Source organism: Triticum aestivum, chromosome 2D, assembly GCF_018294505.1.
Source record: "Triticum aestivum cultivar Chinese Spring chromosome 2D, IWGSC CS RefSeq v2.1, whole genome shotgun sequence".
NCBI lineage: Eukaryota > Viridiplantae > Streptophyta > Magnoliopsida > Poales > Poaceae > Triticum > Triticum aestivum.
This window is the reverse complement of record NC_057799.1, coordinates 409,157,897-409,174,285: the sequence shown is the minus strand read 5'-3', so window position 1 is coordinate 409,174,285 and position 16,389 is coordinate 409,157,897. Positions and strand designations below refer to the sequence as shown.

At 45.4% G+C, this 16,389-nt stretch overlaps 2 protein-coding genes across 2 annotated transcripts; one reads left to right on the top strand and one right to left on the bottom strand.

The window, feature by feature from the left end:
* Nucleotides 1–5,084: 5,084 nt before the first annotated feature.
* Nucleotides 5,085–9,839, top strand: LOC123053474 (ubiquitin carboxyl-terminal hydrolase 4). The gene is made up of 7 exons (XM_044476951.1): nucleotides 5,085–5,434; nucleotides 5,512–5,734; nucleotides 7,405–7,521; nucleotides 8,003–8,101; nucleotides 8,482–8,667; nucleotides 8,773–8,954; nucleotides 9,285–9,839. Exons 2-7 carry the CDS (start codon nucleotides 5,612–5,614, stop codon nucleotides 9,688–9,690), a joined length of 1,113 nt encoding a protein of 370 aa, XP_044332886.1. The 5' UTR covers nucleotides 5,085–5,434; nucleotides 5,512–5,611; the 3' UTR covers nucleotides 9,691–9,839.
* Nucleotides 9,840–10,709: 870 nt separating this feature from the next.
* Nucleotides 10,710–15,297, bottom strand: LOC123053473 (cryptochrome-1). The gene is made up of 5 exons (XM_044476950.1): nucleotides 14,508–15,297; nucleotides 13,611–13,829; nucleotides 12,699–13,405; nucleotides 11,780–12,591; nucleotides 10,710–11,096 (listed from the first exon to the last, which is right to left on the bottom strand). The coding sequence occupies exons 1-5, from the start codon at nucleotides 14,854–14,856 to the stop codon at nucleotides 11,045–11,047; spliced, it is 2,139 nt and encodes a 712-aa protein (XP_044332885.1). The 5' UTR covers nucleotides 14,857–15,297; the 3' UTR covers nucleotides 10,710–11,044.
* Nucleotides 15,298–16,389: the final 1,092 nt, after the last annotated feature.

Sequence of the window (16,389 nt, the reverse complement as noted above, 5' to 3'; positions counted from 1 at the left end):
GCGCGCTCAGGGAACTTATGCTATATTACTGACGAAGTGTAAGAAGCATTTTCGAAGAAAATAGTACCCCCCACCGATACCTTTCTTCGGTTGCTCATTAATACTATGATACTTGTGCAATAGATTTTTTGTACTCATGAATTCCGTTGTGTGCCGACCATAATTGAAAACAATAAGAGTGCTAGCTTTCGGCTTCACCCAGTCTGAGGTCCGGCTCGGATGACCCGACCGTGACAATCGCAGAGGTGCTTCCTTTACTCCCTAGCCGAACAATCGGGAACGTAGGGGTAAACACAGGAGCGAGGCAACCCAGCTTGCAAATCGCTTAAGTCAATATGGTGCATATTGTGGCGTAATACACGAAAAAGGAACGAAGCCGTACAAGTATAATCATATGCAAGAAGAAAGGCTTCATGAAGGAAGCCCCCAAGTGAACTGGGTATTTGAATTTGTGTGTCACAAACAAAGTCATGACAAGGAATTTTTTCACAAACAACTTTTTGTCAAAAAAGTATAATTCTTGGTCGAACCGAACAGAGGTTAAAAATTATAAAACTTTGAGCATGAAAGCGACTTAGTTGGTTAATGTGTTCGGCATTGATGACGCGGTCCGAGCTTGATGCGGGACAAGATTCCATCCCCCAAGCCGGTCCTAAGGTGGCGGAGCGAAGAGCTCGACACTCCGAAGTGGTGACATAGTGCGACCAATGCAGGCCGCCGAAGTCCCCGGCATGGGTTAATGAGGTGTTGACGAAGCCCCTCGTCCAGCCGAGGTGACGTGGTATGTCAGTACGCCAAGGTGACAACACTGCCCGACCCAAATCATTTACCTGTGCACAAAAAATAGTGCAAACCGGAGATAATAATAATGATAAATTAAAAAAATGTTGCATAATAAATAATTTATGCAAAGTGAGTAATAAAAGAAATATGGCCTGGTGCAGAAGTCAATGTCGATGCAGGGCGTCGGCGTGATGCGGTAAAGGTGTGGCAAAGCCTGCATTCACAGGTCAGTCCGAGTTCCGGATGCGGCGTTAGCCGGACTATGTACGGAAACTGACTGAACCACCACGCGACCGTCGTTTATGCGGCCATCATTTGATAGATCTGTGTACAGATGATGGACAAATCAGAGTAATAATTCCTTGAGAAAAATAAACCAAAACAAGCAAAAAATATTAGGATTAATAGCACCTGGTTTATTTGTTGTAGTAATCCAAAAAAAGTGACTCCTAAAATTGGGACTCGATCCGCATTCTCATTGCCTGATGGGCGGTGAAGCGACGGCATGGCGATGCTGGTAAAGGTTGGCTCGCCGAGGCAAAGCCCCCGGTCCAGCTAACGCGACGAAGCCGATTGACTGGTGACGCCGAAGTCTCCGGAGTAGGTTGATGAAGAGATGGCGAAGCCCCCGGTCCAGCCGAGGTGTTGAAGCCTCGATGTCAGCCGATGAGTCGGAGTAGGTTGGCGTGATGGACATCGGCTTGAAAAAGCAACAGTGCGGCCCTGCCGATGCATGTCATGACTCGTGACGTGGTCAATGCCGGCTTGATGAAGTGACCGTGCGGCGATGCCGGCGTGCCCGCTCCGTGTAATCCATGGGGCAGCGATGTTGGTGATGATTTATCCTTCGCGATGCCGAACTCCTGTTCGGCTCACCGAGATGATGATCCGAAGAAGTTGAGCTCGGCTCAACAAAGTGACGACGTGTCTAGCGCAGGTCGGCAGCCGTGGAGCAATATTGCCGGACCGGTTTGATACCAGCATGATGGTGAAGATCATGTTCAAAAGATTTTAAAGTTAGTGGGGTGTGTTCGGGAACAAAACACAATACCCCATACAAAACTTCCTTCAACAAGGATGTCCGAAATCCCGTTCATAAAAAAGACGAACTCGGGTCGAATTCGTTTTCGCGCAGAAAACAGATCCGAAAAGTGATGCACTAATCGGAAGGTTCCCGAAGTTTGGACGGTCAGATCGAGCTGAAATTTTGAGGGGTGGTAGATATAGGAATTCCGCAGCCGATCAACAGTTGGATCTTCCAAAGGACGTCCGAGCTAGAAGCTGGACACCACGCCCTAAACTCGTCCAGATTCCCATCCAGATTTGTCAGGGCTCCGGTATATCGCGGATTGCCGGAGATTCCTCCATCGGAACTCGACAAAATTTTCCAGGGTTGTTGTAGACTCAATTCCGCACAATTCCATCGAAGCAATCGTTAAAACGACACTTGAGGAGGCGGTGGCGGCGGATACAAGTTTTGCTGTCCAGAAAAACAGCACGGTTGCCCGAGGGCAATGTTGACGTTGAGCCCCCGGGCTCCCCTGATGATTCCTCCATGATCTTGATACAGATCGGAGTTGATGTTGATGAAGGCCCTCATCCGAACATGACGATCTGAGGTAGGGCGCAGTCCTCGGTCCAGCCAAGGTGACCAGCCGAGCTGGTGACGAAGAAGCCGACGTCGTAGTTGATCTGCAGTCGAGCCATTGATCCTTTTGCCGATCACACAGCGGAACTCTCAATGAAAGCACCAATGTCGGTGTCAAAACCAGCGGATCTCGAGTAGGGGGTCCCGAACTGTGCGTCTAAGGCGGATGGTAACAGGAGGCGGGGGACACAATGTTTACCCAGGTTCGGGCCCTCTCGATGGAGGTAATACCCTACTTCCTGCTTGATTGATCTTGATGATATGAGTATTACAAGAGTTGATCTACCACGAGATCGTAGAGGCTAAACCCTAGAAGCTAGCCTATGGTTATGATTGTTCTTGTTGTATATGATCTATCGACTAGCCTGGCCTCGGTTTATATAATGCACCAGAGGCCTAGGATAACAAGAGTCCTAGCCGAATACGCCGGTGGGGATGAGTCATTGTCTTGATCACCAAGTCCTGTGGAATCTTCCTTGTATGCGGCAGCTGTCCGAACTGGCCCATGAGTATACGACCATGGGGGTCCTCGGCCCAATCCAACTGATCGGGAGACGACGTGATGAGTACCCCCTAGTCCAGGACACCGTCAGTCGCGACCCGCCGTGGAGGAAGTTTGCCAATGACTTTGTCCTCAAGGTATTGGAAGTGAATTCTCTTAAGGCGCCCCACCGAGAGAGGGAGTCCGAGGTACGTCACTGAGAAGGGGGATTTTTTGTTGGGAGATTTTGTAGGACCTCATCGAGGTTGATATCCGTACATCGGATGGGAGCGACCATCGACTTCTTAAAGTTTACTTTAAGGCCAGTGACCTCGCCGAAGCCATTGAGGATGTGCGCAAGGGCATTAATTTCCTCACAAAAACGGGCCACAAAAAGCGTAACACCGTCGGCATACAGTGAAGTCCGAAAGGCGGTCCCCTTCCCAAGGAGACAATGAAGGATGTCGTGGTCGGTGGCCGAGGCAAGGATGTTCTGCGTGGGGTCGATCGTGAGGACAAAGAGGAGAGGGGAAAGCGGGCCCCCCTACAGCAAACCCCTCCCATGCTTGACCGGGTCACGCGGGGGATCCCGTTGAGAAACACCCTCAAAGTGGCCGTGCTCGGTAAGGCAGTGACCCAGTTCCAGAACCTAGAAGGAAAAACCCTTCGCTGAAGGAGGTTGAGGATGTAATCTCACTGCACCGAGTCGAAGGCTTTTTTTATGTTGAGCTTGAACAATAGAGCCGACTTCTTTCGCCAGTGCAGCCATCGTGCATAGTTGCGGATGAACATAGAATTGCCATGAATGCTTCTAGTCTTGATGAAGGCACTTTGGGCATTTGAAACAAGAGAGTCCATATGAGAGGCGAGTCTGTTGGCTAACACCTTAGCTAAGATCTTAGCCAAAAGCATGGATGAGGCTAATCGAATGGAAGTCAAGAATGTCCCTCGACGCCATCTTATTGGGCAGAAGGACCACATTAGCCGAGTTAAGCCATTGCAAGTGGGCGGCTTGCAGATCGGAGAACCGCCTAATGACATTCATCACATCATCCCTAATGATCTCCCAACAAGTTTTGAAGAACTCCACGGTGAAGCCATCCGGACTCAAAGCCTTGTGGGATGGGAGTTGATGGATAGCGGCTTTGACCTCGGGGCCTCAGAGATGGGCGCATCAAGGCCCTGAAGGTTTCCAGCATTGATTTTAAGCGCGTCCCAGTTGAGAGTAGTGGACCAAGGGCCATCCTTCTTCACGACTGTACTACAATGATCATGAATGATATGAGCCTTTTGTTCACGGGAAGTGACCCAACCATTATTATGTTTGAGCCTAAGAATGATTTTTTTCTCCGTTTGGAATTCACTCAGATACAAAAGAAGCGTGTATTGGCATCACCCTCCCGGAGATTATTGACCCGTGCACCTTGCTTCTTCCTCACCTGTTCCAACGTAGCGAGGCCATGGACCCCGGAGATTATCAATATATTCGTTTCTTAAGTCTTCTTCATCCTTGGAAAGCGGAGATGATCCATGGCCATGTCGGGGGGGGGGGGGGGGAGGGAGTGGACCGGGAAGGAAGAGGAAAGGTACGCGACGGTGGAAAGGAAAAGGTCTGGCTTTGGGGATAAGAAAAATAGTAGGGATATACTATTTAGGTATATATGTAGGATACAGAGGGATAAAATGTCACTTTGGAAGATGGGTGCACTGGAACCATTGAATGGTGCCAAAATGCTATTTCAACATTCTGAAAATAAATCAGCATGTTTATGTGGATGTATATCACACATGTGCAAATTTTGATGCTGAAATAAATAACCATGTGAGTTCAACAAAAATGACAAAATTGTGATTTTGGAAAGATGAATAATGCATGAATTATTCAGTATATGGAAATCACCGTTTTGTCATTTTTGTATAGCTCACATGTTTACTTATTTCATCACCAAATTTTACACATGTGTAATATACATCCATATGAATACGTAGAATTCCTTTTGGAATTTTTTAAAACTTTAATTGTGATTTTAAAGTATTTAAAATAAGGTCCTCCAATACACCCGGCTCCAAAACTCCACTCTCGGGAGTACTACTTTGTGTTTATCCTGAGGCGGTCAAATCTCTGCCCATCGTCTACTACCAATCGTCACGCCAGGGAACGATCTGAACCATCAAAACACATCTTCCACTCCGCAGCCAGACTTTTTCCTCCCCACCATCCCGTACCTTTCCTCTTCCTTCCCGATCCACTCCTCCCCTCACGCTGCTCTCATACTCTGACCTACCCAAGCTCCATTCCAGTTCCAATCCAAACCCAACGAGTTTCTAAAATCTTCTCCCGTACTCCACCGCCGCCGTGCCCTAGAGCTGCCGCCGTGCCGAGCTAAGCTTCACCGCCGGCGCCTCACACCCCCCAACTCCTTCGCCTCTCACGCGCTTCGCCTCCATCGCCGTCCTCGTTCTACCCCATCGCGTCGCCGCTGACTCCACCCCCGCCTGCATATTGGACATCGGTTTTTGAGGTATGAGCTCTTGTGCATACAGTGATTGCTCAATCCCAAGCTAACCTCCACAAATTCCCCGTGCGCGCACCATCTAGATCCGCCCTGGCCTCCTCGGCGGCCGAGAGGAGCCGCTCCGGGCTCGGGTCAGGTTTCCGGTACCTCACCGGAGCCGCCACCGGGTGGTGGGACCGGTGGATGGTCATGGGAGCCAGCGGCTCCAAGCTCGAGAAGGCCCTCGGCGACCAGTTCCCTGAAGGCGAGCGCTACTTCGGCCTCGAGAACTTCGGCAACACCTGCTACTGCAACAGTGTACTCCAGGTCTTCATATCCTATCCCGGGAACTTGTAGCTTATAGATTTGTTGCGCCTTGCATGCTAAGCGGTAATCTTTGCAGTATACATGTGTAAATGGTTGCACTAGGTGGCAGTTCGATAGCCGCTGAGGCGCCTTTGTTTGCTTGCGGTTGGGTTGAATATGCTCCTTGTTATATTGGCATAGTAGATGCTCATTAGATTCAGCGCCGTGTGGGTATAATGTGAAATATATATGTTGATATGGGTGGAATTTTTCGACGATGCAGCTACCAAACTGTTATGAGTCATGTGACACATGGATGTTTGGTTATGATTGCACTGTGTATTCACATAGTATGTCGTTAGCATGTTTAAGAATTTATTACAGCCAGGTATAGTAACAACATCCTACCGTTTGGAATACCGTTACAAGCTTGCCTTTTACGAATACATTGATACCTCCAAAATCTTCCGAATTAAACACTGTATATCCGAAATAGATTTAAGTGTGCCGGTTCAATATCAGAAATTGATGCATTTATCTGAAACACACCTTTTTACGAAGATTAAATGCCTTTCAGCAAGATTGCTTGCAAGTTAGAGGCGTGTCAATATGCCTCTGTTTATCTACTTCTAATTAAGAGCGTCCACTGGGTTGTTTGTCATTCTATTTTGATGATTTGCCTTGGTAACTTGTCTATCTCTAGCCCAAGCTCCTAATAGAGCGTCAACATGTTATCCCTTTCATTGGTCAGTTGGCTTAGCCCCTAAGAAAGCTATCTTAACTAAAAGAAGGTAACTTGAGAAATCGTTGAGAGATTACTATCCATTCTAAATTCCTGCCAAACCCTTGTTGTGTCTCATGTAAGGTTGCACGCTCATTACACACACGCCAAGCAGTTGTTCACCAATGTGGTCTCTCACCTTGTTTATATAATTCTGCTCCACCATGATTACACTGAAAGTTACTCCCTCCGTTCACTAATATAAGATGTTCTAACTTTTTTCTAAATCGGATGTATTTAGACGTGTTTTAGTGTGTTTGTTCACTCATTTTATTATGTATGTAGTCCATATTAAAATATCCAAAACATCTTATAATTTGAAACGGAGGGAGTACTTCTCATCACTGGGAGAAGGTCCAGGTTCAGTGTAAAATAGTAAGATGCGATTTGGTGCATATTGTGGATATGCAGGCATGCTAGACTATATATATTGTTTAGCTATCACTATCCCATATTCCCCATGACATAGAGAAGATCTAGGAGTAACTCTTTTTTTCCTGAGATTGTTTTAGTTTTGTTAAATACAACAATACTTTTCATGCTTGTGAAATAAATCCTTTTTGTGTATTCTCTATTCACTTATACACTATATACCTTTTAGCTGCCAATTTGCACAATGATGTAGCTATGATATAGGAGTGGCGTTTTCTGGCTTGGATGAACTTTCATGATGTGCTATCTTAGGTCTTAGCTTTTCATGTAGGTTTGTACATTTCGCAATCTACTGATGTTATCAATTCTTATGCCATATTTTGTCCAGTTTAGTTATGTTCTGTTCTTTCTTTGTGACAAATGTTTTGCTCATATCCTGTTATTACCAGATAGTTGTTTGCCGTGCTTTGTAATCGTCTGTTCTAACACATATGATAAGTGCATTATTTCATGAACCTTACCCATACTTTTGTTTCAGGCACTTTATTTTTGCACTCCATTCAGGGAGCAGCTACTGGAATATTATATGAATAATAAAAATCCGGGAGATGCAGAGGAAAATCTTTTGACTTGTTTGGCAGATCTTTTCATGCAGGTAAAGTAGAGATCTTAACCTAGTGATATGTAATTGTGTTTGCGCAATGAGCATGTTGTTGCTTTGCAAATTGACTTGGAATTGTATAGTGCTTTGGCCATGTTCTATCATTATTGATGGGGGTTTGAAAAATGAATCCACACAATATTCTGCCTTCAATGGTGATTGCTGTCAGCAGATCTATATTACCATTTTGGCTTCTCATTCTCGAGTTATTGGATATCTTCCTTAGGATGATGAACACCTAGTGACCAACATATATATAATGTTTGTTATATGAAGTTGTATATCAATGATGGCAAGGTGTCTTAATCACCTATTCATTATTACTCTCCATCCATGTGTATCATCGTTGCTGCATAGTCTTTTCTGTATGTTTTATGTGATATGGAACTTGTGGCAGGATATTTCCGTTTGTACTGAATTAATGAAAGCTTATAATATTTCCTGAAAGTATGACATCTCATAATATTTCATGCAGGTAAGTCAATCAAAGAAAAAGACAGGCGTTATTGCTCCAAAACGTTTTGTCCAAAGAGTGAAGAAACAAAATGAATTATTTCGCAGCTACATGCACCAGGTAATTCGATACATATTATAGCAGTACATCTCAGTGGTTGTGCCATGATATCCTCATGATGATCTTATTGATGCAACTTAAGGCAGCCTTTGTAAATATACAGTGCTAAATGTTGCAGTGACTTATCCAAGTGATGGACTGAGGGTTGCGTTTTAAACAATATTCTGTGATATTTCACACGGCAAACTCAGCCATGTTATATGTAGTAGTGTTTGTCTTCTCAGGCATGTGCTTTTATCTGCTATTATGCGTTTGTTTAACCATTCCACCTTTGTAAAACAGTCTCTTAGGAATAACCTTCCAAGTAGTTATTGGTACAATCGAGAAAGCATTACTTGTACGTATCTTGAGTAACATATTTGTTCATGATATTTCTGTAGGATGCTCATGAGTTCTTAAATTTTCTGTTGAATGAGCTTGTTGATATTCTGGAGAAAGAGTCCAGTGCTGCGAAGGACTCACCCCAATCATCATCTCCTGAAAAAGTTCCAAATGGGCCAGTTCAACCTTTGGCCAATGGAGTTAAAAAAGAACCACCTGTTACCTTGGTCCATAAGAATTTCCAGGTGACTGAACTTATCAGAAATGACTTGGACAATGTTACCTAGTTTCCTTTCTTCAAGATCCTATTTGTTGTTATCTTTATATATTTTTTATTACAACCTACACAGGGCATACTGACCAATGAAACCAAATGCTTAAGATGTGAGACAGTAACTGCAAGGGACGAAACGTTTTTTGATCTGAGTGTTGACATCGAGCAGAATAGTTCCATTACAAGCTGCCTGAAAAATTTCAGCTCCACTGAGACTTTAAATGCCGAGGACAAATTCTTCTGTGACAAATGTTGCAGGTTATTACTGTACCATATTTGCCTTCTAGTACTGTTTTTCTTGTTCTCATCATATAGTATGGTTTGCTTTGACCTATTATTGGTTTGTGTTTCTACTAGCCATCTCCATTTCATGCCTTGAGTACCCATTTTTCTGGTATATGTGGGCAACATCATAAAGCCCCAAGTAATCTCCTTTTCTTCTTATATGCGGGCAAACATCATAAAGCCCTTAACGATCTCTTTTCTTCATCCTTGTATCAGAACACATTTTGGCTGAAATGGAAAGAAATAATTTTTGTAGCTACCATGGGAGGAAACATCAGTTTAACTTAATTTGCCTTGTTCCAGTTTGCAAGAAGCACAGAAGAGAATGAAGATCAAGAAGGCTCCCCATATATTGGTGATCCACCTAAAGCGCTTTAAGTACATTGAGCAGCTTGGGCGGTATAAGAAGCTTTCGTATCGGGTTGTCTTCCCCATGGAGCTGAAGATCAGCAGTACATCTGATGATGTGGATACTGAATACTCTCTCTTTGCTGTGGTGGTCCATGTTGGAAGCGGCCCCAATCATGGCCATTATGTAAGCCTCGTAAAAAGCCACAACCACTGGTTGTTCTTCGATGATGAAAACGTGGAGATGGTTGAAGAGTCAACCCTGCAAACATTCTTCGGTTCTTCGCACGAATACTCAGGCAACACAGATCATGGATACATCTTGTTTTACGAGGGCCTTGGTGCGAAGAGTTTAGGTTGATTTTCCCTGTTGTTTTTCTTTTCTCTTTCTTTGGAGCATGCAAGTTTACTGTTGTATGTACACAGCTATTTCACCACCTCCATGGGAAATTGTTAATCTCAGAGATTGTGAGTATGAACCTGAGGAAAGCCAGATTTTTTGTGGTTCTAGTGTACAGCGGAAAATGGAACCTTGCTCCAGTGATGATGAAATAAGGCGCAAGTCATAAAGTACGCTCGACTATACTTCCCACCGACATTCTTACGAAGGAATGTAACAATGCATTGGGTTCTGTATGTTGATTCTAATTTGAGATTTTTATGGACTAGATTTAGCCATCTGATGTGCTAGCAGTGCCCTTCAAGGCTTGGAATCATATGTCCAGTTAGAATTACAATATGGTGTATGCTTGACTTATGATGGTTGAATTGATTTAGGGAGTTTGGCTATTGAGGTTACTTTTGAATTCATGTATCCCATGTGTTTCTCCAGTTATGTGGATGCAAAAAATATTCGTAGGAAATGTACGTCTCATTTTTGTTGAGGGGACAATTTGCTACTTTGTGCCAATTGCAATCAATGGGCCTCTCAGGTTCGTTTATAATATGTTGATGTAATAATATCCTATATTATGGGACATCCTATATTATGGGACGGAGGAAGTACATGTCAATCTGTATGAAAGCAACGCCGCTTTCTGCTCTATTTATTGGGGGCGGCTAGGGCTTAAACTTGCAGTGGTCCTGGCTCCAAAGGTAGCAATACTTAGTGGGGCATCTCGTGATCTTAGGGGCTGTGAGCGGAGCTGAGCTGTAGGTCAAAATGATGGAGTTGCCATTTACCCGCTCCGCAGATTCCAGACCATTACCGAACAGGGCCTTAGTCCTCGCACATATGCTGCGTGCATTCTCCACCGTATATATTCATCGCCGATCGCACGTCCTTATGGTGCCCTGTTCGTTTCACATTATCAAAATTGCCGTCGCGCCTACCGTAAGAAACACAATCCACATCACACAGTTAGTGATAGCAGCAGCAGGTAAGGTCAATATATACATTCTGATTGCACAAAACCGTCCAGGAGTAACCAAAGATTGCCAATCACACAGGGGAGTTTGCAGCTATAGACATATAACACAACCCCTACAAAAAAAATATAAGCATCCCCCACTAGGAAACCCTCAATTGTCTGATGATCAATTACACATCCTTTTTCGACCAACTCTAGCAAAGCTATATATAACGTATATATCCTTGCAGGTTCTAGAGGATTAGATTTACATAGCTATTATCACTCCCACGAAGACGCCTCCTTGCACGCTCCTCCGACTATACATCCCAGGTCTGTGAATCTCCATTCTGCGTCCGGAAAACTCTAACCGATGAAATTTGGCTGCACGGAGTTCTCCACGTCCCTGCCTGTTGTCCTGAAATTAACCATTCTTCATGTATCAGATCGTATATGGGTGACAGCCATGCATGTCGGTATGCAAACAGCAATGTAACGATGCTACATTTTTGTAAGAACAGCTAGTTAGCATTCATTCGCAAAAAAAGAAGACGGGGAGAAAAAGCTAGTAGTTAGCATTCATTCACATGAGTTGGCTATAAGGATCAGCCAAACAACTGAAGATAGTAACTCGTTGCTAAATGCAGAATCGATGTTTGGGGGCGATGTGTAGTATGAGTCCCAGATAAGGTTTCAGTTCCAATTCCACAAACACAATAAACTGAAAAAACATGTGCAAACCGAGGTAAAATAAATAGGTTGTTCCTCCTATTTCAACTGATCTAGGAATTGAAACTGTATCAGATTGTATGGCACTCTAGCAGCTAGACTCGTTATCTTAAAAAAACATTTGGTTCATACGAAATTTGATACACTCATGGGTAGTGCCTCCAGATAAATACGCGTGATTTTAGCCCTTATGCCCCTTCACATACAAAACACTATTTTTAGAGGCTTTTTTTTTTGCGGAGAGACACTTTGCTGGCATAAAGTACCACTAACGTAATCTCTCATACTATCCTGCAGAACTTACAAAATTGCAATGCAAAGGCAACATCAATGCAGTTTACCGAGAAGAATGAGCTAATGTGTGTGACTTACAATGACTGTGATAGCTGATGCCAGTTCATTATCCGGTGCGACTGAGGATGCCTATCCAAATAACTCCTACTAGAAACATCAGCTTCATCAGCTCCATAAGTTTGGGAATGGCCTGATGCTGCAGGAGGCGACCAAACTGGGACCACGCCACCATCTCTCCCGGTCCAGCTACTTGACGCTTCAGATACAGATGGCGCAAAAATATTTCTCATACGGTGCTGAGGTTGCTGAAAGTTATTGTGATGGTGAATGCCATTAGTTCCAGCTGCATTGCCCGTGCTTTGAATCATTTCCTCCCTCTCAGTCCGTGGCTCAAAATGCATGCGGAACGGCACCTCTGCTCTACTATCCACGCTATTCCCCAAATCAGCAGAAATTTCTGTTTCAACCCTGTTGAGTGAAGTTGTCATGGTAGGCACCATCTGATCCTGGCGTCTCTGTGCAGTTGTGAGCACATTGGGCGCTACCCGGGCTGGTTCCCAGTGGACTTCCATCTGCAAATCTTGGGGAAATTCGATTGGTGGCACCTCTGAGGAGTCGCCCAGGCCTTCCTCCATTCCAGTGTCCATTGCGGCCCTGGATGCTGCCTCAAGTTGCCACATTTCTGACAGGGCTTCTTGCAGCCTGACTTGCGCTGTATCTAGCTCAACTATGGGGAGAGGATAGTTGGAGCCTAACTCAACTCCTGCAGCTTGCAGCACAGACGCAGGCGCATCCCATGGGTGGTGTATCCATTCTGTTGGCAGCCTTGCAAGTTCAGGAAGCCACCGTCGGACATATTCCCCATGTGGATCAAACTTGTAGCCTTCGAGCTGACATAATTCATAAAGATTCACATGAGAAAGCATCAGTACTCAGTACTATTCGTCATCACCAAGTTGTCTCATTTTTTTCTAAAGAAATTAGTAGTTGCACGTACCTGAGGGTTGTCAATGTGGTCGAGCTCCCGGCTATCAGGGAGAGAGCCAGAGATGTACTGCCAACCAAGCGCATCACTCTCAAGATCAGCATCCAGTAAAGTGTCCCAAAAATACTTCATCCCCCATCGCCATGGTAGTTGAAGGACCTTGACGAAAAAACTTGAAACCACCACACGTATCCGATCATGCAGCCACCCAGTCGCCCACAACTCCCTCATGCCAGCATCAACAAGAGGGTAGCCAGTCCGTCCCTGGCGCCAAAACTTGAAGGTGCTTTCGTCGACCACCCAAGGGAAGAACCTGAGGTGTGCAAGGAGGGGCTTCTCATGGCTGCATGGATGGTTGAAGCAAAGATATCGCGAGTACTCCCGGAGACCGACCGATCGGAGGAACAGAGTGCAGCTCTCCTCAGCTGCATGGTTGCCCTCATTGCTCCACACGAGTTGCTTCATTCGAACAAGGTGGAAAACCTTGCGCACACTCAGCTCACCAAAATGCAGGTAAGGTGAAAGGAGGGAGGTGTTTGCGCTGTCCGCCTTCTTGCGGTTCACCGAGTAGTCGATCAAAGGGCCGTTCAGGAAGGCACTGAGCGCCTTATCTGCGTTCTGCCAGCCTGGTGACCATGCCCGTGCCAGAAGCGCATTGCTTCCCCTCTCTGACTCATCCTCGAAGATCAGATCGTCTGATGGGCACATCGATAGGTCACCTGTTGAATATATTTTTTGCAAGTGAATCAACTGAAGAACACATTCCAATATCAACTTGTGGTGCAGTGCTTGTTAGAATAAAAATACGAGATATGCTTTAAACACAGAAGGTTGAACATTTTTATTCTGTAGAATAAGTCTATCACTTTGTCTGCTTATTATGGTTATAAAAATATAGTATCATGGTTATAACTGAGCAGGCACCTGAATTGATTCTCTTAGGGGGCAGCAGTGGCGCGAGGGGATCATACGGCATGCTGAGGCACCTGTTCCAGAACGGCATGAACATGTTGAACGGTTGGCCTTTATCATCGTTGACCTCCCATGGATCATACAGCAGGTCAGCATTGAAAGACTGCACGACGATGCCCTCTGCCGTCAGCGTCTCCTTGAGCCGGTGGTCCCTGACCAGCGAGATCGGGTCTGAAAAGATGGCCAAGACACAGTGATTGACTGATTGTTGAGTTAGATAATGGATGAGGAGTCTCAGCACAAGCAATTAACTGAGACTGTAGCAGAAAGTGCAAGTGCCTAAACGGAGAATATAGCTAGATACGGTTACTGCCTCGTTGAATTGGTAGGTTGGTGTACCCTCAAAAGGAAAAAATTGATTTGATTGGTTGGTGGCATCAAGAACTGTTGGCAATTAAGGCCGGAGTTGCTGGAAATGTTCATAGTTTATACCTAGTTAATATGGAAAGCGTAAACGCAAGATTGCTAAATTGGGACTCGCTACTCCAATTGACTTGCCATGAGTTGTACCATATCACCGGAAAGCATAATAAATTGGGATGTGATATGACATGATAACATAGGACTACTGTAGTAGTATAATAGATCTGGTTCAACCTGAGCAAATCAGATGCAAGCCCCAAAATAAGTAAGAATAACAAATAAAAGATGCTGCTTCGTTTCATCTAGCCAAGGTAAATAAGTTGAAGCAAAATAGCGTTCATAAACCACAGATTTGGATCATCGACATCTACAAAGAGAAGGAGATCTCGGCCGACAAGAGTAGTATTGCCTGTGTTGTTTAGAAAACACGCGCACGAGCAAACACAAGCAAGGCATATTTCAATTTTGAACCGAAAGGAAGCAAACCGTAGAGATGGTTGAAGAAGAGGTGCGTGGCGCCGGTGTCGCGGACGAGCTGGAGCAGCGCGGCGACGGAGTCGGCCGACCTCCGGGTGACGAGCTTGGCGGCGCCGAGGCGGTGGAGCGAGGCCTCCAGGTGCTTGAGGCTCTGGCTGAGCCACCACCGCGACACGCGGCCGGGGAAGTAGGGGCCGTCCTCCTCCGGCGACCACACGTACGCCGGCACCACCTCCCCGGCGGTGCGCGCCGCCGCCGCCAGCGCCGGGTTGTCCTCCACCCTGAGGTCCCTCCGGAACCAGACCACGCACTTCATCCCGGCGTCCCCGCCGCACATAGACGAGGACGAGACCGACATGGCCGGCCAACCCACAACCCTATCCCCTCCTGTCCAAGAACCACCACCTCCTATCCAAGAAACAAACCCCCGACCCCCACTCCTCGGATCAAGAACACGTCGGAGAGACCATGGAGCCGATCAAGAACCGGGCAGCTCAGGCTCGGAAGAATCCCGGGAACAGTGGAGCCGAGCTGCGCTGCGCTGGATTGGATTGGGTCAGGCGATTTTTCTTTTTCTGCTCTGGCGTCCTTGGCCTCGGAGTGAGCCGCACGAGCCAGAGGAGTGGTTTGTTTCCCCTCCTCTTTTCTTTCTGCGTAACTTTCTGGAGTGATTGGTTTTTTTGTTTGGTGCCTGGCGCTGTTGCGGCGGGTCTCGGCCGTGCGCTTCTGGTCCAATGGAGGGGGAGGTTGAGGATATCGGGATTGCTTGGCTGGATTTGATCTAACCTTTCCGCTCCTCCATTTATCTTGGTGACCTGACCATTCTCCTCTCACCCCCGATAATATTCCTCCTAGTATTTGTACCCATCTTGTTTCCTCGCGAAAGATCAACTGATGAGCATGAAAGATTCCAGATGACATCCGGGCCGACTGCATCCACCAGACGCGCCCAATATTAAGCTTTTCATTTTAATATTGTATCAAAATATACGACGTTTTTTTAGGTGATATCGATTTGAAAATTCATTCAATAACAGGACTGGCACAGGGACAGAAAATTACCCACACAAATACAAATTATTTTCCCCAAATTAAACGACCATGCCATATCGTTATTTTTTCTACCGATTCTCTCAAATCTCGGAGTAAATAAGCTATATTTCCTACAAGCCGCCGAATACCCCCCCCCCCCACCCACCACCCATCAAACAAAATATACAACTCATTCTTTGTCGTTTCTTCCTGTTGCTCTTCACAATGGCAGTCGATGATATCAATATGTGACGACCCATGTCCGCTTCCTCCAGCCTAGACTGTTGTCAATGGCATGGGAGCTTCCATCATTTTGCTCTCGAGGCTCCTATATGTGTGCCTAGCAACCTTGAATTGGTGCGCCAAGGTGCCACCATGCTATATTTTTCTCTGCCTTGCACCGACACCTTATCTAACATGTGTGGCTTTGTGTGACAGATATGGAAGAAAGAAAGAAAATATACTATTTGCACCAAGGCATCCACCTGTGAAGCTAGCGAAGTTTAAAAAGTTGCCGTTATGTTTGGTGACGCCGAGGATATCAACAAATCTCAATATTGGCTACCCAAAAATAGAGTAAGCCCAACCATCAATGAAAGAGAGAGGAAAAATGTTGGCAACCACTTTTTATAATGAGAATTTGCTATTTTACTTTTTGAGCTGGAAGAATTTCCTAGCTTGGGTGGATGCTTAGGTAAAGGATTACCAACTGATGTCTATTTCTCATAGTCAACTTCTGATGCAATTATGAAAAGGACATTTATATCAATAAAGTAAGTTCTCGTCACAAAAAATGTGACGAAGTAATCGATATATTGATTATTATACATAAATAAAACATACCGTAAACACAAAAGAG

Excerpts from the sequence above, each read along its gene's own strand:
- LOC123053474 (XM_044476951.1), top strand. The coding sequence starts at position 5,612 with ATGGTCATGGGAGCCAGCGGCTCCAAGCTCGAGAAGGCCCTCGGCGAC. Across the intron at positions 8,668-8,772 it reads TGGTCCATAAGAATTTCCAG|GGCATACTGACCAATGAAAC; the intron begins GTGACTGAACTT and ends CAACCTACACAG. Across the intron at positions 8,955-9,284 it reads TTCTGTGACAAATGTTGCAG|TTTGCAAGAAGCACAGAAGA; the intron begins GTTATTACTGTA and ends GCCTTGTTCCAG.
- LOC123053473 (XM_044476950.1), bottom strand. The coding sequence starts at position 14,856 with ATGTCGGTCTCGTCCTCGTCTATGTGCGGCGGGGACGCCGGGATGAAG. Across the intron at positions 13,830-14,507 it reads CTTCTTCAACCATCTCTACG|ACCCGATCTCGCTGGTCAGG; the intron begins GTTTGCTTCCTT and ends CCATCTTTTCAG. Across the intron at positions 12,592-12,698 it reads ACCACATTGACAACCCTCAG|CTCGAAGGCTACAAGTTTGA; the intron begins GTACGTGCAACT and ends GAATTATGTCAG.